The 25,380-nt window shown below is 40.1% G+C and overlaps 2 protein-coding genes across 2 annotated transcripts; both read right to left on the reverse strand.

Moving 5' to 3' along the window:
- Positions 1–353: 353 nt before the first annotated feature.
- LOC146377274 (tumor necrosis factor receptor superfamily member 11B-like) lies at positions 354–2,788 on the reverse strand. The gene is made up of 5 exons (XM_084944412.1): positions 2,780–2,788; positions 1,738–2,128; positions 1,418–1,597; positions 1,255–1,336; positions 354–1,157 (listed from the first exon to the last, which is right to left on the reverse strand). Exons 1-5 carry the CDS (start codon positions 2,786–2,788, stop codon positions 917–919), a joined length of 903 nt encoding a protein of 300 aa, XP_084800538.1. The 3' UTR covers positions 354–916.
- A 3,551-nt stretch (positions 2,789–6,339) lies between these two features.
- Positions 6,340–25,061, reverse strand: LOC146377275 (tumor necrosis factor receptor superfamily member 11B-like). Its single transcript, XM_084944248.1, has 6 exons — positions 24,887–25,061; positions 17,060–17,287; positions 16,163–16,307; positions 10,230–10,445; positions 8,069–8,293; positions 6,340–7,767 (listed from the first exon to the last, which is right to left on the reverse strand). The coding sequence occupies exons 1-6, from the start codon at positions 24,932–24,934 to the stop codon at positions 7,373–7,375; spliced, it is 1,257 nt and encodes a 418-aa protein (XP_084800374.1). The 5' UTR covers positions 24,935–25,061; the 3' UTR covers positions 6,340–7,372.
- Between the last annotated feature and the right edge of the window lie 319 nt (positions 25,062–25,380).

Below are 25,380 nucleotides of genomic sequence, written 5' to 3' on the forward strand. Positions count from 1 at the left end.
TATTTTTGTGAGTTTAAAAGGATCCTTTAAAACAGTATATTATTATACTTTAAGTTCTCTTGACATTAGGCTGAAATCGCTGCCAATTCTTCATTTTATTGTCAAGTAAATGATCAAATAATTAATACAGTTATAATTACAATGAGTTTACTAATGTGCTTATGCAATTATTAATTCATGAAATTGTCCTATTGTTATATCCACGACTGTTACGCTGTGGGAGTGAGAACGTGTTGAAATCTCTAACAGTTCCTCACTCTAAATGTAGTACTTTGTAATACAATTACAAAGTATGTGTTTTACTCCAGGATAATGATAACAAGAAAGACGAGCTACATTTTCACTTGTTTGAAATAATTAGTTCATTCATAGGAAGGTCATAAGGGAGGAGGTGATACAGGAGGTTGTGACTTTAGGTTACAACATGCGCGATACTTTGTTTGGTTTTTACACTTGGCAGGTAAAATATTTCTGTTTGAATGACATTGACACAATCTTATAAAAATCATTTTATTTAAAACTTTAAATAACATCACAATGTCATGTTTAAAATATTTTCATATTTCAGTTTTTGTGTGTGAAATTCCTAGTTGTTGTTGTTTTATTTTCCACCCTTAAGCTCTTAACAATGTGGAGTTAAGTGCAACATTTACAAAAACAGCTGTAGCAATGTGAATATATGTATTTAATAGCTTGTTCATTGTGGCCCTTATTTCATAGGAATAATTCACAACTCTACTGTAATGGAGTCATATGTCTTCTAATCAGAAGCCTCAATGTATAAAAATAATATTATTTGTTTTAACATTTGTCTACCTTTATTATGATGCATGTACGCCAATAAAATGGAGAATGGTGTAAAAATATCCTCCTATAACACTTATAAAAATGTTTTCAATGTGTAACAGACTGCAGACTAGAGAGCACTGTTTACTTCATCTATTGTTAAGCTGCAATTTGGGTTCTGCTGCTTAATCTCATGGAGTCTCTTCTTTAGTTTTTCTGCCATGGAGTTAAGATCTGAAGCTGTTAGCATGTCGGGAATCTTCCTCAGCTTTTCCTCTGGAGCCTTTGCCAGCCAGTCTATGATGTGATCCATGAGAGGCTCTCTCTGTTTGGGGAGACTGCACCTCTCTTCCAACGAGGTAAGGATGTATCTGTTGCAAGGAGACAATGGTTTAATGGGCGTCTTTTTTTTCATTTAGAGGTGAGGGCGTGCTGGAGAATAATCAAACAGACAAAGAGTGTGCTCACTTGGAAACAAATTTCTTGATTTTTCCTACACGCATCCTGTGTGCATGGAAGAATCCTGAGAGGAATGTCCTGAGAGTCTCACCTGAGAAAGTTTGAAATAACTTTGTAAATTTGGTTGCATTAAAAAATATTTTGTTTTTGGCAGATAACATTAATAACATACCTCCGTTTGCAAGACTCTCACAGGTGCCACACACGGTGTCAGAATAGGTTGAGCCAGTGAGGAGTACGCTCTGCCCGCTGGAGCACTCCTGATGTTTTACACACAAATCCACCGCAGAAGATGAGCTGGAAAAATATCCCTCTGGACACTTTTCACAAACGGTGTTTGTCTGCTGTGTACCTAAGAGAGGACAACAGAGGACTTCAGGTCACTACATTCATTGGAAGTGTAAAGTGAGTTAGACATACTGATGTTTTGGATAAACAGAAGAAGATGGATGGATGGTTTAGTAGTTCATATTTAATAAATGAATACTGTACCTTTCGTTTGAACCCCGTATCCGGGGCCACACTCTGTGTGCCGGATACAGAAGTCATCAGCCGAGTAAAAGCCTTCTTTGCACCGACAGATCCTGTTGGTTGTCGGGGAGCACTCTGTTTCCACCTCCAGGTTACCTGTGCAAAGGTTATTGCAGTACAGACACCTGGGCAGGTAGTTCCACAGATCGGTGAAGTGGCCATTTTTGCACGGCTGACACTGTGTGGGTGTGGTGGCAGTGCAATGAGCAGACATGAACGTGCCCGGTGGACACTTGGGACATTTGAGGATTTCTCCGGTTACCGGGTCTCGGTGGTCAAAGGTGGGAACAGGATCCACCACTGAGGCACCACAGAGTGAACCAGAGAGCAGGACCAGCGCTGGCACGATAAGCTGTAGAGAGAGACGACACCTGATTATAAGTGCTGAAAATACCTCAGAACATGTGATTTGCTATGCCTGTGAGTTATAGCTCCCTCATCCTGTAGCTCTAAAATTTCACCTAAAGTAGTGGAAATATTTACTAGGTTAAATTGCACATCTCGAAACCGCAAGTCAAAAACAGTAACACAGGAACATGCATCAAAAATATGGAAGCGTTTCTGTTTGTTTTTAATCCTCTCACATTAGCTGTGTTTTGTTTTTAAGTTACCTCTTGTCTGATCTGACCTGATATTTAGCTTCTACACTGACTTTTCAGGGGCCAGAATGAAACTAACAAGAGGAAACCTCTTTAACCTCAATGCAGCATCTAATGGATAAACCATCTGTACACTGTAAGCACAAAAGAGTCCACTGTGGCAAACTTCCTCTACAAATCATTGATAAAAGTGATTTAAGTATTTAACTATTTCGCGTTACATAATCAAATGTAATTAAACATAAATGCATATCTCTGTTTATTCTTTTTCTATTGTAAAATATTTCCCCATTTCTAGAATTTGCATACTGTGTAAAATAAATATAAACGACTTTTAAATTTTTTGAAATGTGAACCTATCACGTATTCCCATTTTAAGCTCTATAGTTGTGTCAAATACTCACCATGTTCATGATGGGATGTCTGTCAAAGAGGATTTGACAGCACTCGGCTTTTATAGGAACCCTTCCTGCGTGGGTGATGTGATTTGTCTAATCAGCTGTAAACTTCATCTTAAAGGTCAAACTACTTCTGTGTAGTAAAGCAATGTTATTGAAAAAAGAAACTGTCAGAAAATGGAAGGAAGTATTTGGAGTAATGTGTGATTTAGTTTCACTCGCTGCCTGTTGCTAACTTTTTATGTGTCATCTTAATCAAGTGTTGTGACAGAGTTTTTTGGTTCCTCCTTGTCTGATAGAAATAATTCACATTTAAGCTAATTTTCAGATTTCACCAACTTGTTGCTGGGAGGCCACTGATATGAGATTACATGAATAGAGCATATAGTTCGCTGTTTACTCTTAAAAGACCTTAAATCTTCTGTAAAGTGTAGGGTCAAATATACAGTGGCTTGCAAAAGTATTCGCCCCCCTTGAACTTTTCCACATTTTGTCACATTACAGCCACAAACATCAATCAGTTTTATTGGAATTCCACGTGAAATGCATGATTACTTTGTAATGTCATTGAATACACAGTGGATTGTGTAATATTGTATTCAAAAGTCCAAAGCTTGCACAGTTTTAAAAGCTCAGTTGTTTCTTTCATTTGTGGGAATTTGATGAATATAATTTATAGCGAAATAAAGAAGTCTACAATTTTACAGTAATATATCTTATCACACATGAGTCACAGGTTTTTGAGAAATATCTGCCTTTGCACAACTTGAAAAACTTCTAAACTTTCAGGGAAATGTGTCTGTGCTGTCATGTGCATATGATGTGCGGGTTAATACAAATTTTTGATCTTTTTTTTCTACCGCCTGGTTCTTGAAACAGGCAAAATCATACGTCACTATGTGAGTCCCCCTTTTAATTTGCAGAATATGTCAGTGAGTCACTGATTGGGGTTTACAGGCTGATGAATTAGCAAAACGAACTGGTCAGTGAGTCACAGCAGGATCTTCATTTCTCTGTTCTCTTCCTGTTTCCACAGAATATGAGCATGACTCAGCTGTGGTAGGATGAGTTTCACTGTACTTGTTCATTGTATTTAATAGGTTAATTTGACCAATTTGTGCATTTGATTTATATATAAAAAAAAATAAGGATTTTTTCCCCCCATAATGGTCATGAGCTCATCAGGAGCCTTCATAATATTATTCCTTTTTTATCAATTAAGAGGTGAAGGAGTGTAAGGTACGGAGCCCCGCAAGGGACATGGGAGAAAAAAAAATAAGACGGACTTTTGCGAGATCTCGCAAAACAAACTCGGGATCTCGCAAAAGTTTTGCGAGATTTCGCAAAAGTTTTAGACGCATTCTTCGGAGGCCGCCAGCTCGAAGTCGACCGGGAGGTCGAGGCACGATGTGCCGGGAGAGCGCTGTTTCTCCCGGCTGTAGTAGGTCTCAACCTCCCGTTAGCTTCGAGATGGTGTGTGTCAGACATCTCCGAAAACGTCGGAGCACTTTTGCAAATATGTGATGGCCATAAAAGTCCTCCCAGCAGGCATCCTGTGCACGCTGAAGAATCCTGAAAGGAATGTCACGGAAGTCTCACCTGAGAAAGTTCCAACAAAATTTGAATCCACAAACTAAAAACACACCTACACACACCTTTTAGACTCTCACAGGTGACACACACGCAGAGCAGGTAGTTCCACAGGTATTGGGCACTTCTGCATGGCTCGCACTCTCTGTACACAGTGATGATGCAGTAATTGGACACACGGAGCCTGTGAGTGTTTCTGTGGTTAATGGGTCTTGGTGCTCATAGATGGGATCAGAGTCCTCCACCCTGATGCAGCAGATCTCACCAGAGAGCAGGAACGGCACTAGTACAGAAAGCTGTGGAGACGAACAGTACCTGCTGATAAGTGTAGCTCATATCCTACAGTTGTAATCTAGTATAATTATACTTATAGGCAACTAATTATATGATTCTGTAATAGTAATACCTCGATAGAGTAGATGGTGTTTTTTTCCTTCGTCTCATAATGATCATCGTCTTGCATTGATGGCGATCCTGCTGAGGTCTGTATCCAGTCTGACTTGGCTTGAATTCTGAATTTTAAATAGGGGCAGAAATTTTCACTGGGAATAATTGGAAATAAGATCTAGGATATTAAAATCAGCAGCAGGAGGAAGGACAAAGTGTCTCCTCCCTATTTGATCTTCCCGAATCTCCAACATTTAAAGTGCTGACGGTTTAGGAACCAGCTGGTTTGGTGTGACTAACTTACAGCATCTCCCTTAAGCTCCTAACGACCAAGGATCCATTAATGCAGTGTTTCTTGTTTCCTGTGTGATGCTGTAAAACAAATGAAACTTGAGTTTTTCACTCAATCCTCAAGTGCGCTGTTTATTTTGGGATGGGCTGATAAGGAGTTTGAGGAAAAAGGGTTCAAAATGATCCTTTAGAGTGGTTTCCTTAGCTTGCATCGGCAACTAATAGGCATGATGAGTCTATCATGTGCACACTTTACAGCCTGCAATAAAATGTCACATTTACTGCTTTGTCGGTGCAGGAAATGCTTTGTGCCCACAAGTACGACCTACATTTATCAAATGTCCTTTATTTCTTAGGTTCTAACTGACTTTGTATTGCACGATTCATGGTCCTAATTTAGTTCTTTAAATTATTATTGCAAACATGCCAGAATCCACAGTTTAAAAACGCTGTGATAGTCTAAAAAATGCAAATGATACCATATTTAAATGTGCTGATTTTCATATCTTTTTTCAGCTCTTCCGATGTGACCATATGACTTTTTTTTTAGTTGAGTAGCACTTATTGTGAGTCCTTTTAAGATGTTATGTATCGTGCTGGCTTTGCGGAATTTACACGAGGTACACGAGGTTTAGAAGATTGCGTAGGTGTGTCGACTCAAAATCAGGTCAACCTTTCAGTCACATGCTGAAAACTGGCACTCGCTCATGTGAAATATGGGTTTCAAAACCAAATGATCTGAAATGTGACACATCCTCTGTGCGTAATTCAGAATGTATCCTGGCCATAAAAGGTTTTTGCACTCTTCACTTCTATGCCATTCAATCACTGAGTTCTTAAGTCCTCACTGCTACAGAAAAATGATACTGCCTGTAAGATATACATGAAATCAGCATCAAGTTATGATTATAGTACACATTACATGCACCGTGATCCTTTAACTTCAGACATTTGACCCACCATGAAACGTCAGCTGCACTTTCATACTTAGAGAAATCATCAAGGCCTATATCCAAATGTAACTGCAGTGCCTCTGTTTCTAATCCTGGCAGGCTTCATGTGCACCTTGGTGTAAATGGAAGCTACACTGACATCTTGGAAAAGCTGATCTAATGTAGGTGACTCACATCAAAGTGGCTCTGTCAGGAAACTCACTGTACGCCTTGATCGCTAAGCTGGGGAAGACCAAATTCTTCTCAGTCAAGAGATCAGAAGTACAGATTGTTTGATCCAGTCAGCCATTCAGTCCCCTTCCATCTCAGGGAAGGCACCCTTGGAGGATTTTAAAACTAAAAGCATTCAATATAGTTGATTTACCAGAAAACAATGTTTTTTAGGGGGGGGTTTCTCCTAAATTTAACACTGCTATGAAATCACAAGACTAAAATCGTCTGTCTGTTCATTGCATATTTATAATGAAATAATACATCTTTACACACTGAATTTAGTCAGATCATTTGTTATCAATGTTCACAACTTAAACAAGCTTAAAAAGGACCAGTCAGGCACATATACAACAAAGATCATACACTTATAGTAAAAACGCGATACAACAAAAATATAAAACAAATATCACTTCATTAACTTGCAGCATTTGGAATCCAGTATTTCTAAGAAGTAATAAACATAAGCCTTTACATGTTCAGAAAGTAAAACTTACTTTTTTAAATAGAAAACAATTGCACTCCTTTGTACATTCATATAAGTAACAACTACAAAATAATAACGATGAGCTTTGCTTGTCAGCAGTCCAGAACAAACACACCAACAAATGAGAAAAAATATTTCATTATGAAACCAAATCCTTCCTCTCAAACAGCGAGAAAGCAACAATAACAACATCTGCCGGACCATTTTCTATAAAATAGTATTAATATTTACATCTTAAATAACATTTTTTTTAATTTTTCACAGACTCCAGTCATGAAGTTCTAAAAAATCTTTTTTTTTTTTTTTTCAAAAACCTTTTATTTTACATCCGTATTCAGTACACAGACGTGTGTGAACACCTCTTTTTTTTGTCAGATTCTTCCTTGCGGACGGTTACCATGGACTGAGGGTGAAGTTATTAGTGCCTCGTTTAGGTTAGAAAAAAATCAGAGAAGGAAAGACGAATTTATTTTTCCATCTTTTCTTCCATGTTAAAGTTAGGAAAACCCATTTTTAGGCAGTATATGCATAGCTTTGATATTATAAAGACCTCTCACTATTACAAAAAAAATGCACCTCCCTGCTCATTGTGTATCTTTTTAGTGTTCCCTTTTTTGTCAGTGAAATAGTGTTTATTTATGCTTTAGGCTGTATCTATTTCTATTTGTACCTGTGTACTGCTTATTCATTTAATGGCTTATGGGCTTTAAAACACGATCCATCCTGAAGCATACTGACAAACATCTTCTGAAACATCTTTTGTGCCGAGGTGGTTCCAATGATGCGGCTGATCTTCTTCAGGCCTTTGAGCAGATAACGTGGTGCCTGTTGGTTGCGCAGGACCCTGAGACTGTGAGACAGAGCATTTGGTAGGTCCAGGTTGTGGTTTGCTTTTTTCCAGAGGTGAAGAAGCTGCAGAATGTACTGCCTGGGGAGGCAAGAAGAGACCACGGCCCGGACATCCGCCTCCTTAACTTTCACTCCCGGCAAGCTGTTCGTTACCTTCATGAGGTCGTCGAGCGTCAGGTTTTTTAGACTGCTGCAGCGGGAGACCTTCCTCTCACAGTGGTTCACACCTTCAAATAAAGTATGTTTACATTAGTACACCAATGCAAAAATTAAAATAGGGAACAGATATGTTAAACAGGGCAAAATAGCATGTGAGCACAACACTCAGATGCTGCTCATATGTGTGGTCAGTTTGTGTGCTTGATTTAAATATTCTCCTCCCTGTATTTTGCACCTTGAGAAAGAAACTCACAGCAACATATGTGCAACTAGATCAGTCTCTAAAATCTCTGAGTCTTTTTTCCTTTTTTTTTTAAACAAAAACCCAGTTTGTGCTGGTGCAGCATTTTTGTAAATCTTATTTTATACCTTGTATGAAGCCATACAGCTTGTCCTGGTCTTTGTTCTGCTCTCTCCAAAGTCGCAGAAGGTGGAGAACCTGCTGCTGGGGAGAGCAGGTCTTCTTCAGCCTCTCCAGGCTCTTGCGATCCACCCTCTTCCCAGGAAGACTGTCCAACAGTCGTTCCAGGGGCACCGAGGAAAGTCGCAGCGAGGCTAGCGACTGGAAAACCGCCTCTTCACAAAGAGTCACATCTGGAAAGAGAAGCAAAGTGGGCTTGAAAACACACACATGCACAAAAGGTCTGGATAGTGATGCTTGACATCCATTTGCTTAAACCAGAAGGAATTAACATATGTAACATTTGTAACAACCTGTTACAAATGAGTAAATGTTCACAAGTAATAAAACAACTTTAGTAAATTCCAAACCATTGGCCGTATGTATTCCAGTATGTCAAGTGGGCTGGTAGAGTGACACCTGCCCAAACATGGCCCAGCTTTTAGTACAATGCTTGACATCTTAGTGCGATCAGCTATGTTAAACATATTTATGTCTTTTAGATCTTTTATTTTTCTCCCCTTGTTTAAATCGGTATCTGTAGATAATGCCAAACTAACCTTAGAGGTTCCGAACTAAGTCCCAATTGCACATTTGTGGAGCGATTCCACGACAGTTTGTGGTGGCACATTACCGCATGTTTGCACACTTTAAATAGACATCGCTGTGTAACTGACATTACACACTATGTTTACTGACGTAACAGTTTCACTATGTTTTGCTTATTCATCTGTGTCACTGCAACTCTTCAACCATAAAATCAACAGCAAAGACTCCATAGTCTCCACCTTAATAACCTCAATCTGCAAGTGATGACTGGGAATCTGGGATAACAACATAAAGTAACTTTCTTTTCTTTTTTTTTGTTCCTAATTGAAGGCAGTTTAAAATTAGATATAACGGATTTTAACACGTTATTTCATCAGTTTACTTCTGCATATTTTTTGTGTTTGCATGTGTTTTGCCTATGTTTAGAGTGTTGCCTTGTAATTTGACCACGGGAGAACCACAGATGTCTTTTCTTTCTGTTACTCATTGGGATCACTCCTACTAGCCGAGCCAAACTGTAGCCGAGCCTGTTGCTCTACATTTTTTAAGGCAGCCAAGCGAACATTCTTCTTCCTGCTTTCGCTGAGGACACTCCCAACCGGACACACTTCATACGATGTGCAATTTCACATCCTTTTTATTAAAGATGATGTGAAATTACACCAAATTTCATGTTTCATGTTGATCATTTCAGTAATTTATGAGTGATGTAATTGTGGCTCGCACCACAACTAACAGTGACTTCCTGGTGGCTTAATACCGACTTTGGGAATCCCAACTGCTTTCAATTTTACATTTTTTGCTCAGAAACACTGCTAAGCTGTTCCAGGATTTGAAGCAGGCACTCTGCGGTGGTGTAGTTACCAGGAAGGCAATTTGTGAATGAATGTTTGAGGAGAGCATCACCCTCCCAGAGGGACCACAGCTTTGTGTGTTTTCGTGTGGCATATGAGTGCGCCAGGGTCTGTACATCTGCATGTGTGTGTTCTCCAGTGTCTGTGGTTTCTCACGGTCTGGGAATTTAGTGTCATACTTGCGGCTTCTCATCTCAAATTATCCTTCAGCATCTGTCACAGTCAAAGTCTGAGTAACAAAGAGCAACCAGCGTGCCTTGCGTCTCCTTTGACTCAGTTTCCTCTGTTATTGTGTTTGGGGATGTGACAGTTAAAGGGGGTAATTGATCCATCATGGGTCTTTTTGACAACAATGCCATAAACATCCAGCATTCAACCCTTTGGTTTTCACTGCTGTGTTGGTTTTAAGGCACGCAAGAATTTGCAAAAGATTGGAATCTGGACAGCGAACCTGACCGAGGAAATCCCCTGCCTTTAGGAGTGAAAATGACCACATGTTTGAAATAATTCACTTCAAGTTGATTTTTAAGTTGTTGACAGCTGAGGTTAACTCAACAACACTGGTGCATGTGTGTGTGTGTGTGTGCGCGCGCGCGCGCGTTTATGTGTGTGTGTTGGATAAACACTGTGCTAATGATCAACCCAGATTCCAGGATTAGTCCTAAAACGTTCCATATGATCTTTTTCTGCGGCGCCATGCCCAACATGACAGCGCGTATGTTCTCACCAGTCTGGCACAAAGTGTGATGATGAGAGCACTCCAGCGTTGCCTTCTTGTCCGGAGTGCCACATTGGCTGTCTGCAGTGGACGTGCCCCATCTCAGTGTCTTGAGGCCCAATTCTGAGCAGTTCGTGTGAGGCTGGCACGACTTGGTGGAGGAGCCACCCGGGGAGAAATGACCATCAGGGCAAAGTTCACACACTGTGTCACTCACTGGCGTACCTGGAAGAGATTTACAGAGATAAGTTTTGCAAATGAAAACTGATAGAAGTGACACTTCTGAGCATGTGAGAAAGCACCTAACCACAGATTTTTTTTCTCATCTAGAGCTTCAACTGAAACTCAGCCATTTTCACCATTTAGTGCAAAAAGAAGCAGATGTGATTCTAAGAACCGCAGAGACATGTGAAAGCTCATCATACTGAGAGCGTGTTTCAGAGAATGACTCATATCAGTCGTAGTCACTACACCGCCTTCATTCTGTATCTTACATGCTCTTACTATGATGTCATGTGACTTAGCCGCAATGCGATTTGTCAGCTGATTTTTTTTGCCGCCAAAGCCACTTCTAATAGTAATACGTAGGCATGTTTTGAGAACTTTATTTTACAGTTAATTTACTATAATATGCTGTGACTTTAAAACTATATTTAGATACGTGACCTTTTTTTTAATAATCTCATTTGACAGTTGCCACAATAACATTACAGGAAACCATCACAACTTCTGGTATATGACCATCAGCACGCATGACAGTCCATGAAGTGGAACTACTAATCACATCCTCATTTTATTTTGATCTTGAAGTGAAAGTGCGTGGGACGACAAGCCATGCTTATTTCAGATTTAACCTTTGATTAGTTTCCCGCTACCATGGTACAATGCGTCCTTTCTTGAAAACATATCGTCAAATAGGAAACCATCGCCTTATATGCATACAAAAACAATCAAAAACGTTTCCTCTGCGAGTCATGACAAAGCATGTACTGTGTCAGATGACAACGTGACAGCCTATAACTGTAGTATAATGGTTATATTTTATTGCTGACTTTAATGTCAATTTCTCAGAATTTCCTCTGCGGAAAAAAATTTAAAGAATGCATGTCAGCACTTTGCTAAAAGAAATTGCTTTAGATCTGATTAATGGTGCACATATTATCGTTAATGTTTATGTAATACAAGGTTTACTAGTTATTGACTAAAGACTCTAGACATGTATAGATTAAACACATTGTATGAATCATTCATTTGTTGTTCATCAAAGTTTTATTATAATGACAGCTTATAATAGTGATAATATTAACTACTACTATTGTTAGTAGTTGTAGTTTTGTGTGCTTTCGATGCTGCAGTTGTTCAGTCTGCTCTAGAAAACTGGTTAATTACTACTGATTTATTTAATCAAGGAAGTCGTCACCTGACTAAATAAATGTTGAACAAAAATAAATCTTGGGTATTTTGGAAATTTTGATGATCTAACACTTGTTTGCCTAACAATATAATGATCAAACAAACATGGAAGAGGCAAAAAAACAAAATTACTCACGAAAACTTGATTTGCACGCTGTTCCCCCCTCCCCCCGTACTGTCTACCATATTGATCGGATTCCAAAAACACAGATGAACCACATAGCAAATCCCATTCGGAGAATGACAAAGAATTCTAACCAGAAACAAACAATCAGGAGATCAAGGGGGAAAGGACGGAGTCATAAAAGGCTTGTGTTGTCAGAAGACTGACCCAGCATCCTGTGGTTTAACCACAGCTCGAGGCATTACATAATAAGTTTTTCAGCTTCAGTGGGGGGTGGGGGGGAGATCCCCTAAATTGCTGTCTCATGTCTGCTGATTGTGGATTAAGGTCAGCGGAATTTATGGAAAAAAGTATTGCAGGGGTCACATGATAACCACAATCGATGGAAAATGTTGTTTCATCCTTGTGATTTCTGGACTCTGGTCCAAAGTTTAACATGAAGTCATGAGAAGGTTGGTGTTAGTTTATGCTGTGGTTCCAGTACAAATACCAGACTCTGTGCACTGGTATGCTTAAAATCAGACTTTCTCACCAACAGTTCCTACTGACACACTAAGGAAGGAATATGAAAAAAATATCAGATTGGATATCCACTATGATATTGGCGCATGGTTATTGTATCAGGTGTTGATGGACACAATACCTCTTAAGCATGAATGATAGTTGCATGGACTCACGCAGCTGCAGAACATTAAAAACTCACCAGCCACTTTATCAGGTCTTTGTCTAACTGCTTGTTAACAGAAATATCTGGTCAGCAAATAACATGGCAACTAGAGTTCAAACTAAACATCAGAAAGGGAAAGAAAGGTGATTTCAATGGCTTTAAATGGTTGGTGCCAGGCAGACTGGTCCAAGTAAACAAAAAACTATCTCTAGGGTTTATAGAGAATGGTCAGAGGAGACTGAACAAATGGCTTTGAGCTTTTAGGAAGGCAAGAGGCATATCTGATGCTCTTCTGCATACCTCTTACGCAGCAGAAGACCACTCTTTTCACCTAAGAGCAGGAAGCTGAGGCTATCATGAATCCATGGAGCCGTCCTGCTTTGTATCAGTGGCTCAGATTGTTGTTGGTGCTGTTATGTTGTGGGGATATTTTCTTGGCACAATCTGGCTCCCTTGGTAACAACTGATCATCATTTAAATACCACAGTTTATTTTTGATGACCATGTCCACCCCTTTATGACCATCTTCTGGTAGGTGTTCCAACAGGATAATACACCTTGTCACAAAACTTAGAACATCTCAAACTGGTCTGAACATGCACCTTTGGGATGTGATGCTGACAAATCTGCAGCTACTGTGTGATGCTGTCATGTCAACATGTAATCTGAGGAATGTTTGCAACACCTCCTTGAATGTAAGCCACAAATAAGGCTCCAACCCAGCAACAGCAAGGTTTACCTAACAAAGTGCCTGGTGAGGATAGATGTATAGTAATTCCTGTTACAGTTCTTTAAAGTCTGCTGGCTGTGTTGTAGTAAACTGCTACTATGCAGAAGTCCATTTGGAGCCTCATGCCAACCAATAGACCTGCATGGACCATCGCATATACATATACACAGAAACTACAGCGTAATTTTAAGTCTTTGTAAGGTCTGAGACATCACACTGACTGAGTTGAAACTGCCGGAGAAACTAGAAACTGTTGCATCACATTATTTCTAAGAGGAAGCACAGGAAGGGCGAAATAAGTTGATGACTCATCGCTCAAGTTTCCTCTTTATGCTTTACAATTTGCATTATCAGGTACAAAAGGAACAAATGAGAAAGTGCTTTCACTCTTTCAAAATGTCACATTATCATCTGTTGCTTACTTTTAAAACTGAAGACAACATACAAATGCACAATACTGTGCAAATAATAATTTATCTGAGGGTTGTAGACATAGAAGATTCATAACACTCTGATTTAGCTTCTCTGATTTACATAAAAACCTTTGAACACTACAGGAATGTGATAAAAAAAAGTCACAGATAAAGCTACACGGCTAGCTTTGAAGGCCTGGAATCAAAGGAAATGAGTTATAGCTATTATAACGATATATACATTTGCTGTGGTTCATTTGGCGCACACTGAATGACACAAAGTAACCTGAATTTTCTGAGTGATGCCAGTAGACAGTTTGTTTTCACGGTTTGATGAACTCTGGAATGGACAGGCATTTCTATAACTAGTCTTGCTGACCATTCAAAGGACTTCATATCACTAACAACACAGACTAAAGTGGAAGAGACTGAGTCAGGTCAGACATGCTGTATATCAGTGTTAGAACACATGAAAGTTCTGTATTAGATACATTTTGTGGAGAAAGGCTATAGTTACATATTTCACACCTTCAGGACATACCTGACTGTTTTATTTGCACAGACACTTTATGATGTCATGACTAACTTTTTAAGGTCTCCTGTTGACTCAGAAACAAGTTATCAAGTTATTTTGTTTTTTCTCAACATGGACAAATGCATTTATGCGCCAGTTACTCAGCTTAATTGTGTATATGTAGCAATAAAGTTGTTAAGATTGTTCTTAGCTACAACTTAACTGCCCGTTTCACACATCTAGCGCTCTAGTTCACAAGTACAACAAAGCATGCTTTGCATGTTTTAACAGCTACATCAAAAACCCTGATAGCCTCTCACTGCCAGGAAACACAGAGCAGGAGATGGTGAAAATACCTCTGTGAGGAAGACACACAAACAGAGAAGTAGGACATTTCTAAGAAACACTTTAAAAAGGTTTTTTTCTGTGAAAAGGGAGATGCTCATCAGGACTGGGTTTGGTTCACATATTCGGAAGAAGAGGAAGAAAAACCTGGTGTCTGGTGATATAATTAAGAACATATCTTAATGTGAAAATGTAACTGACGCATCTTTCTGCTTTATCAAAGTTCCTGACAGGCCAGTCCAGTGTAACCCGCCCGGGAAATTGGTGAGATCGAAAGAAGATCAAAGAAAAGATACTTGTTACAGTGACACGCAGACTGAGTGTCCCTTTAAGCACACATACTGCACTTTTCTCATGTTTACTCACTAAGATAAACCACTACAGCTGTCTAGTCTACATGCAGACTGAATTTTCTCTTGCGCTATTACAGACACCTGATGTCAGCGAAGTCAAATTCCATTGTACACGGTGGGCTTCATACAGCCCACTTAGATTTTAAATGAGCTGGACCAGTGAAAGCCCTTTCCTATCAGTTTAACTACGCATTTGATATGTGAAATAATATAATAATATAAAATCTGATTATTTATTTTTAAAAAGTATAATGGAGTGTTTCCCCCAATAAAGGAATCCTGCAGTAAATGAAAGAAACTGTTTATTTACATGTATTTCCTACTGCCTATACTGTAAGAAATAAAAAGGCTCTGGCAGCTTGTTGCCACAGAAAGTTTTTGTTCATTAAAAAAAATGCCTATTTCATTTATTTATTTATTTATTTTACTGTGAAAAAATTCTATAGTAGATCATAAAAAGATGAATTGTTTCTGTCATTGAATTGTTTATCTGTTATTTCATTACTTTTGGTGCCTCTGGGGGAGCGCTTTATCGGCAGGAAAAGCTGTAAAATGTATTAAAAAATACAATTGAAATTAAAAATGTATCTCCTTTTTACACTTTCTAAAGATTTCCAGTGGGCTGGACTGCAGTCTTTGTTGGGGCAAATCTGGCCCGCGAGCCTTATATTTACACTCCTGCTTCTGGTAGCAATCTACTCATTTAAGTCCAATTTACACAAAGGTTTGACGTCACCCTGGAATCTCCTTTCTTTAGGAGGAAAAACACATTTGTTTTATTTGATATGATATGGAAATAGTCAGAAATGTTGTAAATGATTACCATTAATCATAAATTATTGATTGCTTTTAATATACATAACATCTGCAGAGGCCCATTTTTCCACTTGAGCGGCCTTTTGTACAGCTGAAAACTGTTTTTCTCCTTAATCAAGCAATGAATTTGGCTACTTGCAGGACCACAGAAATATCTTCACAGACCACTGCCTTAACAGAAGTAGTCTGAGTTAACCACAAAAAAAGAAAGCAGGAGGCGTCAGTGCAGAATGCCTCCCAGGTCCTTGACTGGCAGCTTCAGGAAACGGTGGTTTGTGAAAAGAACGGTACTCTTGATTTTTTTTGTAAAACAATAAATTTGCAAAATGTTGCACCGGAACAACAGCTGCTGAAAATGGGCCTCAGTAGCAATTTGATTAAAAATCATTATCTATTTATGATTTTATTAATCCTTAACTGCCTTTTGCAGAATTTCTGATCATCATTTTCAGTTAAAAAAAATCAAAGCATTTTGTGCTGCCCAAACCAGCTGTTTTCGTTTTTCAAACAATTTCTATAGAAACTGCTCAGTCTGAATAATATTCTTAATGTGGATGTTACTCTTACCTAAAGCTGCCACTCCATATCCAGGTGAACAGGCCTTGTGTGCGATACAGAACTCTATCACTAGGTGGAAACCTGGAGCACATTCGCACAGCTGATCATGAGTGCTGTTGCACTGCTGCTTCACTAGCTGTCTCTCCTTACACACCTAAACGGGAACACAGAGAGGTCACACATGTGAAACTGTAAAGCTGCACACGCACAGAAAATGTAGGTAAAAGTTTATTTGCATGTGTTGCTATAAACAACACAGCAGTTTACAGCAACGCAGGTCATAAAGAACATCATGCTTCCGCTCTGCAACTTGTCTCAAATATCATATTAGTCTGTTGGGAAGACGAAAACTGAAATTTAAAAGCATCACAAAGCAGACATGTTAACAATACAAGGGGTATCATGAAAAAGCGGTGATTGCGTAATTTATCTGGAGTTGCGGAGGAGAAACATCAAAACTCTGGGGGAAGATCATTCTACCACAATGAGCAAACTGCGACTTTCATTTTTAGTAACAAAAACTGAAGTGGAAATACTGGCTTAAAAAAAAGACAAATGCAGCACCAAAACATAAATAAACAGTAAGGTCATGCATCTTGGGAAAAGACACCAGCAAAGCCACATAAAAGCACCACTGAAAAAAGCTGGAAGACAAAAAACTAAAGGTATGTGCATAATTCCTGACCATACTTTGATTTCAGCTCTGGGAAATTCTTTTAGGTATGAGACGATACATTGGGGAGATCTTTTTTTACTACAAAATCCAGTAATTGTCACAAAAACCAGTCAGTTACGGTCTGAACACACAACAATGGAACCATTATCGGCCTCATGAAACATGTAGCCCTAGTTTCTATTAAGAAGAAAAACTAGAACTGAATGTTAGGTTGATGGCCTCATACGTACCGAGGTGCAGTACTGGCATTTCTCCCCCCAGTGCCAGTTCTCGGCGAAATGCCTGTCAGGACAGGGCTGGCACTCTGTGGGCATGTCGGCAGTGCAGTGTCGTTTCACCGCTGTGCCAGGTGGGCACTGGTTACACGTGAGGAACGCGGATGTCGCGGGGTCACGGTGCTGGTACGATGGTTGTTCAGCTTGCTGCTGAAAGGCCCAGGAGAGAGAAGCTGTCAAAAGCTGCAAGAGAAAGAAAGTAAGTCGCTTCAGGAACTGACTCAACAGCAGTGACAAAATCTCTAATGAAACCCATCTTGTGAACAGCTTCACTTTGGCAAAAGAATCAAATATTTTTATATTTTGGAGCACTCGCCAACCCAAAGATTCCAGTAAGAACGAGTTGACTGTAAGGTCAGAGCAGTAAAGCTCCTGGTGGATATAAGGTCCTGAAGTTTTTTCTGCTGCTCTTCAGAGTGCAGTTCAGAGAATCAGAATAGACTAGTTTCCCTGAAATTGATAAATTGATTACTCTATAGGGACAAATTCTCAAGAATAACACAAGTGTATTTTAAACTTTCGGGGTAGTAACGTCCCTCGTTTTGTTGATCTCAACTTTTAGGATTAATAAAGGGATCAAAATAATTTTATTGGCCTTCTGGCATCATTTCTCATCCGTTTGACTTTAATCCAAAGCTTTTAAAATGAATTCAGATGTTTCAGTCATGCCAAAATTTTCTACACATTGAAATAAAAGAAGTGCATGACACAGGATTACAGGCATTAGTTGTGCAGCCTTGTGTTCTCTGCCCTCACTAGCAGTTCCCTACCCGTGCCGGCAGCCCCGTAAGCTCGGCTGCTTTGCAGCTGAAAAGCATCTGATGTGATTCAGAGGTGATCTATCGCACTTTAATACTGTCCCAGATTAAAATCCACACCACACCCACACTCTCCTCAGCCACCCAAAACCAGCCCATCGTTATGGATACTCTGTAAAGTGGGTGGTTTTCAGCGAGGCTCTGACAAGCCTGTGTAACTAATGACAAAAACAAGCCCATGTATCATCGCCTAGGCAAAAACTGAAACGCTTGGGTCATTTCTAAAATATGAGATATCAGTTGGTGAGCATGTTTAACATGGAGCCAATCTAGCTGGTCGAGGGCACATGCAGACCAGCTGTCACACATTAGGCTTCTTCCACTCAAAGGCCCTTAGCCATTGGTTCTTTGGACTTTCCCGCTGGCCCGGATACATCCTCACTGCTTGGACGACTAACCAACAATAGACCGTCTTGTATTGTGTGTGAGTGTGTGTTTGCATGTGGTTTCTTTCTTCATATCATGTGTGCATCTTCAAAAATAAATGAATTTGTATGACAAACAACTAAAAAAAATCTCCCATGCATGTGTGTGCAGGGGTGCGAGCATGCAGGAATGCGTGCGCGTGTGTGTGTGTATATGGGTGTGTGCGTGTTAGTCGATGTTCATGTCCAATTACCATCTTCCTCAGAGCTGGTTTGCGCGCTCTGTGGTCTCCTGGCTGCCGTTCATAAAGAGTACTGTTGGAGGTTACTGGGCTTTCCCCATTCACCACCAGAATACAAAACAGTCACCCACTCTGTTCTACAGATTACCCGCAGCACACCACTGATCTCTTTCCTGCGTGCATGCATTTGTACTTATCCCATTCACCTTAGAACTCGGAGCCACAAAAAACAGTCGACTTTGTGCAAATGAACATGCAACTAAAGAATGGCTGGAAAACCAGAATGTGTGTGTGTGTGTGTTACATGATGACTGCCTCTGTATCCTTTAATCAATATTGAAGAATTAAAAGAAAAAAGGTCTTTTCACCAGAAATCTACGCGTGTTTATGAGTGGGTGTGAGTTTGGGAGAAACAGTGTGCAGTACAGCTGCGACTTCCCTGTCCTGCCACATGTTACTGAACAAACTGCTCGTTCTACAAATGACTACAAATGTGTTTTTCCTAAGCGTCACTGCGTTTACGTCCACACTACTACTCTACGTGCACCCTGCATATACGCGTTTTGTTATTTGCGTCATCTTATTCTGTTTCCCTTTCCAATGGTCATCACTGAGGAAGACGGCAAAAAATAGATGAATGGGTTTCGCACACCATAATAGAAACCCAACATCAAACAGCCTGGAGAGCGCAGTGCTTTTCCCGGCAAAACCTATCGACCTCTTCCACTGAATGTTCAGTGGAAGGCTTTCATCAGCGACTTGCTGAGCAGTAGCATGACTTTGTTTGTAGTCTGGGTGGCCCCAGCAGGATTCAAACCCATAATCATAGTCTTACTCCTTAAATTAAGAAATGTGTATATACACTCCATTAAGCCCAGAGACCAAATCCAATTGATTTAGAAACAGGAGAGTGGAGTATGCTGAGTGACTAACAGAGGATCACCTGGATCATCCAGGTGTGGTTTACTGGCAGGACAGTCCAACCCTCGGTCAGAGCCCGTGATAAATGTTTGCCCCTTTTGTTTTAGAAATCCGTCAAATGGCACAATAGCTTGCCATGTGCATGCTTGTCCCTCCCTCTGTCTGTCTATATGTGCTTTCTGCGTCACAGTTAAAGGCATGTCCTGCTTTATTTTAGCAATCTGCTTCATTCTGTATCTTTTTTGTAGTTGCTGTCTTTGCCTTTATTTTACCACCTTTGTAACCGATTTCCCCCTCCCTACTAGTTCCACCTGTGTTCTCTCATTTAGTGCTCTTTGCATGTACACTGTATAATCCTGTCTTTCCCCTCTGTATCCCTATCATGCCTTTCATCTTGCTTCAGTTTAGGTTTTGATGTCTAGTGCTTGTACCTAGTTTTGTTGGACTCTCATGCACCTTTTGTTGATTTTAATCTATCAAAGTTCATTTTTTTATTATCAGCCCATCTGAGGTAATAAAAATGAATAAAATAAAGTACAATGATGCTTTTTAGGTTGGGTCTGAGAAATGCCTCGGTTGTGCAGTGTACCAATACACAGTACATGTGTTCAGTGCACATATGCTTTCGTCATCTTCAAAGTGAATGAACCAGAGGCCTGAGAAACAGATGTAGCAGACTTTTTTTTTAAAAAAAAACAAAGTAAAACTCAAGGCCAACCCTCATAAAGTATAACAAGTGTTTGACAACAAGTAGTGTTGTTCAACAGATGTTTGACTCCATATTGAAAGATTATTACATATACAGATGTTATCTCTCAGATCATCTGACTGCATGTACGCTGTATTGTTTTTCAGAGAAGGTTCTGGACATTATTTAAGGCCCTTCCTGCTTTCTGGTCACTTTCTGATGGGCAGCACTAAATTATCCCAACCACCCAGCACGGTAGCTTTCTGCTACTGAAGAAGAGAAAATGTCAACTTTTTAAAAATTAACTCACTGGGATGGACGTCCTGTGGAGCATGTGACTCCATCTATCAACAGCTACGAAAGATACTGAACTTTTCACCCGTCTGTCTCCTTAGAAGCTGCCATCTGACGACATCATGGACGACCACGGGAAATCTAAATTACACAGCAGCTAGGGGCCACTGACAGCCATAATTATAATGTTAGCATCATCAGAGGAGTGCTTAGCAAGAGACATATCCTATTTGGAGCTCAGCCAGCTCAGAGGAGAAAATCAAGGGTGAAGGTACGGAGGTGGTGATAATTTTCTAGCATTCCTGTGCAAAAGCCCTTGAGCAACGCAGAGCAGCTGCTACATGTAAATGATTGCAAGCGACGCTGGAAAACGGCTTGCTGGAAAAGGAGGCTCAAAAAGTTCCCACATTTCTGTGGATTAAACTAAAAAGTTAGAATAAAACAGTCTATATTTATACTGGATAAACCCGCTTCATCAGATATAGTTTGCTTATATAATCTGTGCCAGCGAATCCCTTTTGAACTGAGCTGAGCAAAAAGCTTCGTGTTTATGAGGAGAAGTTTCTACCAATGCTTTAACAGAGAACATGTGCTGCTTTAAGAGATGTTTTCTCTTTAATAAAGACAAAACAAACAGCGGGAGTGGGTTCCATGCTTGCTGTAGAAGGTGGTGACAGACATGGTTATATTGCATCAATAGCGTCTCAAAAGTGTCTCACTTGTGCTAGCTACCCACAACATTCAACACAAGTGATACCCAATCCAGTGAGCTATTTACTGGCTCTGAGATTAAGCGAGCAGAGGCACACACTTTTCGTTTTGTTTATCTGTCACTGATCTATCACTATGATGACATACTTTGACTGGAACTATGTGCAAATCTATTGCGCTGACATAAAGCAGTTTATTGGGGCCTTTTTTACGTCCTCTCTGACTGAATTTGTTTGTGAAGAGGTCAGGTCAAACAGGTCAGCTAGCACAAAAAGGGAAAATATCAGTGTCCTATCACTAACCGAATGCATTTCATTTGTGTTGATGTGCTCCGAAAGGTTAAACTACAGGATAAAACGATTCAAATGTTTTTATAAAAAGAGCTTGGGAAATTTTAATACGATTTAGTAAATCACAACTGCATTATGAAACAGAAACACAATACTTTGTGTTGCTTGTGGAAATGTCAAAAATCTGTCCAGGAGAAATTAGCCACAGTGTTTAACTAACTTGCAGCAGATAGAGTTTGGACTATGCTGAAATGCAGCGCAAAAAAACAGACTCTGTGCTCGGTTTGCCTGAGGTCAGCTTTAAATTCATGGCATGAGGAGAAGAGCTGTGGCACAAAGGGATCAAACCACGTTGCACCAGCTTATCCACCAGGCACATGGATTCAGTTAACTGCAGAGCGCAGGTGGTCTGAGGGGGGATTCCAGCCTGTGCGTGTGTGCGCGTGCCTGCGCGTGCATGTGTGCCTCTGTGGGTGTGTGCGCAGGTCAATGTCTTTTTTCACTTATGCGACACACGATGCCATACCACATCAAGCAGTCTCTGCTCGGTGCGCTCACACCATGTTCTCACGCTGGAGAAACTTCTAATCTCTAACTGGCTGCTAGAATATTTTAAAGATTAACCTAAATTACTGAGTCGTTTATGCACGAGAGCTAATGTTTATTGTGGATATTGTGTTAAGGCGCTCTAACCCAGAAAGCGTGCTGCCGTGCAAAAATCTTTCTCAGTCTGAAGGAGCCTTTCTTTGTGATTTTTGCTGGGTTTTTCTCTTTATTGTAAAAATGTTAAACAGAAATTATTTGGGCTGTCGGATAAACACACAAGCATGCAAACTGTCCAAGTGATGGAACTGTTATTTGAGAAAGTGCTTTATAGTTCTTTAGTTAAAACTCTGCAATAACTGAGCTATTTAAGACCAAATCTGATCACTTTTCTGAATTGCTACACCAGCACAACATTTGGATACAAAGAGGAGATCCTGTAGTTTTATGCTGTGATCATATTGAGGGGCCGAAGCTTTACTTCTTCTACTTCTGTGATCACGCGTCACTGTGATTATCTGGACTGTTTTACTAATTTAAACGTTTGTGGTTGTTTTTATTTCTCTGCTTGCTGAAACCAAACCAAATAAATCAAACTGTTCTCGTGTTGTTACACATCTAATGTCAGGTAATCTTTTACTACAGAAATTTGCATCATATTAGTCATGCTGTTTTTAGAATGATTCATACAGTAGTAAGAGATAAACAGCAGGCTCTCTTTCTTCTCTTTGTATCCATTAATTGCTCCATCCCACTCGCCCCTCCCTAGCCACCCCAGGCTCCCACACACAAACTTCTGCTATCAATACCTACTGTTGATGGAAACGGGAAGTTAGGTGTATGGAAGTAACCTTTAGAGGCAATTGTTGCTTTCTGAATAAACATTTGTGCTTGTTTGTTTAAAACACGTTGCTGTGATACCTTCCTACCCGACTCTGTCTTTTCCCACCATTCCTCACCCTTTCTCCAGTGTTTGGCCAAGTGAGCTCTCTGTAGCTTCTTCAGCCTGCGTGTGAACCTGCGGCTAGGTTTGAGGAAGTTGCTGTTGCTAATGCCAACGGCCACAGCAGAGCGTAACGTGGAGGCGGCGTAAAGATAAAGAGAACACAGATAGTAGATCATGGATAATAACAAAGGGGGAGAAAGCATGTCCATGCATGAGGATTAGAGGTAGGATTATCCAACCATGCTGGTTAACAGTCATGTTGACACACTGACAACAACAACTGACTGACTACCTGCTGCTCTGACAGTGGTGCGTTATTTTTGCCATTTCAAAGAAAATGACTGTTTACATATTGAAACATGTGCCTTCATAAAAGCAGGTTAACAGGATGAACTATTCCACTGGCATCATGCTGGGCAATGACCCAAACAAATTTTTCTGGAGCCAACACAAGCACATGTGTGAGGAGTATGCAGTGCGACAGGAACAGCACACAGGTGCTGGAGGTGTATTTAAGATCCAAAATTGCAGTGTCCATTTACCACAGAATTGCTTTTCAGACAGACTGCAACCAAGCCTGGCTGACAGGCAGACAAACAAGCATATCATGTGGTGGATTCAGAGGAGATGGAGATGTTGGCTGGATGTTGCCAGTCAAGACTGACTGAGTAAACAGTTGCCAGAAAGTTGCCCGTCTTACTCACCAAATGACTGATGTACTGGCCGACTAACTGAACGATGCATAAACAAAAGAGCAGAATATTTGCCTATTTTAGGACAGGCTACACTGAGTTAGAGGAACTAATCTGTACTGAGTATCACATTATAAAAAAAAAAAATCTCTCTTTTTCCTGCACTCTCACACAAGGCCAAAAGGATATTAGATCAGTGTTTTGGAGCTACAGAGTTTTATCTGTTTCTGGACTGATACCCATCTTGAGCATACATGAACATATGCAAAACCAGAAAAGGCCCCGACACAGGACGGCATGCAAAACACACCAATGGAAACAACATTAAAAAAAAAGAGCAAATTGGTGTAAAGTCAGACACACTGTACCATCTGCTGGGAATTCACCGTGCCACTCTGCTTTTGGAGGATAACATTTCATTCATTTTAATCACGCTGTATTAAAAGCAATGAAATACTAGCCAGAGTCAACTTTAATTTATCTGAGAAAACTATAGATCGTGTTTGAAGATGTAGAGGCTGCACAGAGCAGTGAATAAAACATGAGCTCCATTCATTACCAAAAGCAAACAAATCCCGAGCATAAACAACACCGGACAATTTACTTGAATAGCTCTTTTTTAAAAAAAAAAAAAAAAAATCCTAACATAGCTCTAAAACGTACTACTAATATATCTGACTTTCTGCTATTAGTATAAACTAGATACAACACACCATAAAATGATATGCAAACTCATGCAGCAGATACACAAACTAGATTGTCATCTGTGTCTGATATGGAGAATGGCAGCCAAGTCTGAAAAGCAACTATATGCTCACATATTAAGGCATCTATTAAAGCCCGATATAGCAGCATCAAATACCAGGACCGAACAATATTTAGGGGTACACTTCGATTGTGGCGCACAGCCTAAAGACTGGCCCCTCTCATTAAGGGGGGGATCATCAAAGTACCTGAACAGAGGCGTGCTGCACAGAGGGAAAATGTGGTTGGCAAATATTTAGCTTTTCCTTATCTAGCCCTTAACGACAATACATGCAAGTCGCTGTATTCAAATTATGCCAAAGATCTCCAGATTTATTCGCATTTCTGAAATCTATGTATCGCAAAATCCAACTAAGGATCAGTAATTTAATATATTAAAAAAAAACACACACACACACAAAAACGAAGGAAAAAGAAGAGATGAAAAAGTCATTCCTTCAGAATAAAGTGCTGCTCTACTGCTGAGCATATCCAAGGAGCGGAGCTGCAAACACTTTGGCTACTCACCACCATCAGTTTCATCGCCGGTTTGGATTTGGCTATCCGTGAGCTCATCTTCTCTGCGTAAAAGCGAACTGCGGTATGATGGAGTCTCCATCAAAGAGCCTTTACTATATACAGGAGAGAGCGAGAGGGAGAGCGAGAGGGAGAGCGAGAGAGAGACCATGTGCCCACCCACGTTTTCCAAGGCACTGCCTTCTTCCCTCCTCATTCTCCGATCCTAAAAATAAAGTGCAGCATCCATCGGAGCTGCATCGCGATTAACCAAAACAGTGGATGGCGTAGGCGACATCAAAGAAAACTACTTCCAAACGTATCTTGCATGAGGTGGGTTCATCCATGAATTAAGCCAAGTTTGCTGGGTTTCTTAGGGATACAAATATTCCCCAAAAATATGTCCTGATAAATATGCCACATGTTGTAAATTGAAAGGTCACCCTGCTGCAGCCAGGTTACACCTAGCTAGGCCCAGGACATAATTATATTCTGGAACAAAGGTG

The sequence above is a fragment of the Perissodus microlepis genome, chromosome 11 (genome assembly GCF_051167445.1).
Source record: "Perissodus microlepis isolate ML-2025 ecotype Zambia chromosome 11, ASM5116744v1, whole genome shotgun sequence".
Classification (NCBI taxonomy): Eukaryota; Metazoa; Chordata; class Actinopteri; order Cichliformes; family Cichlidae; genus Perissodus; species Perissodus microlepis.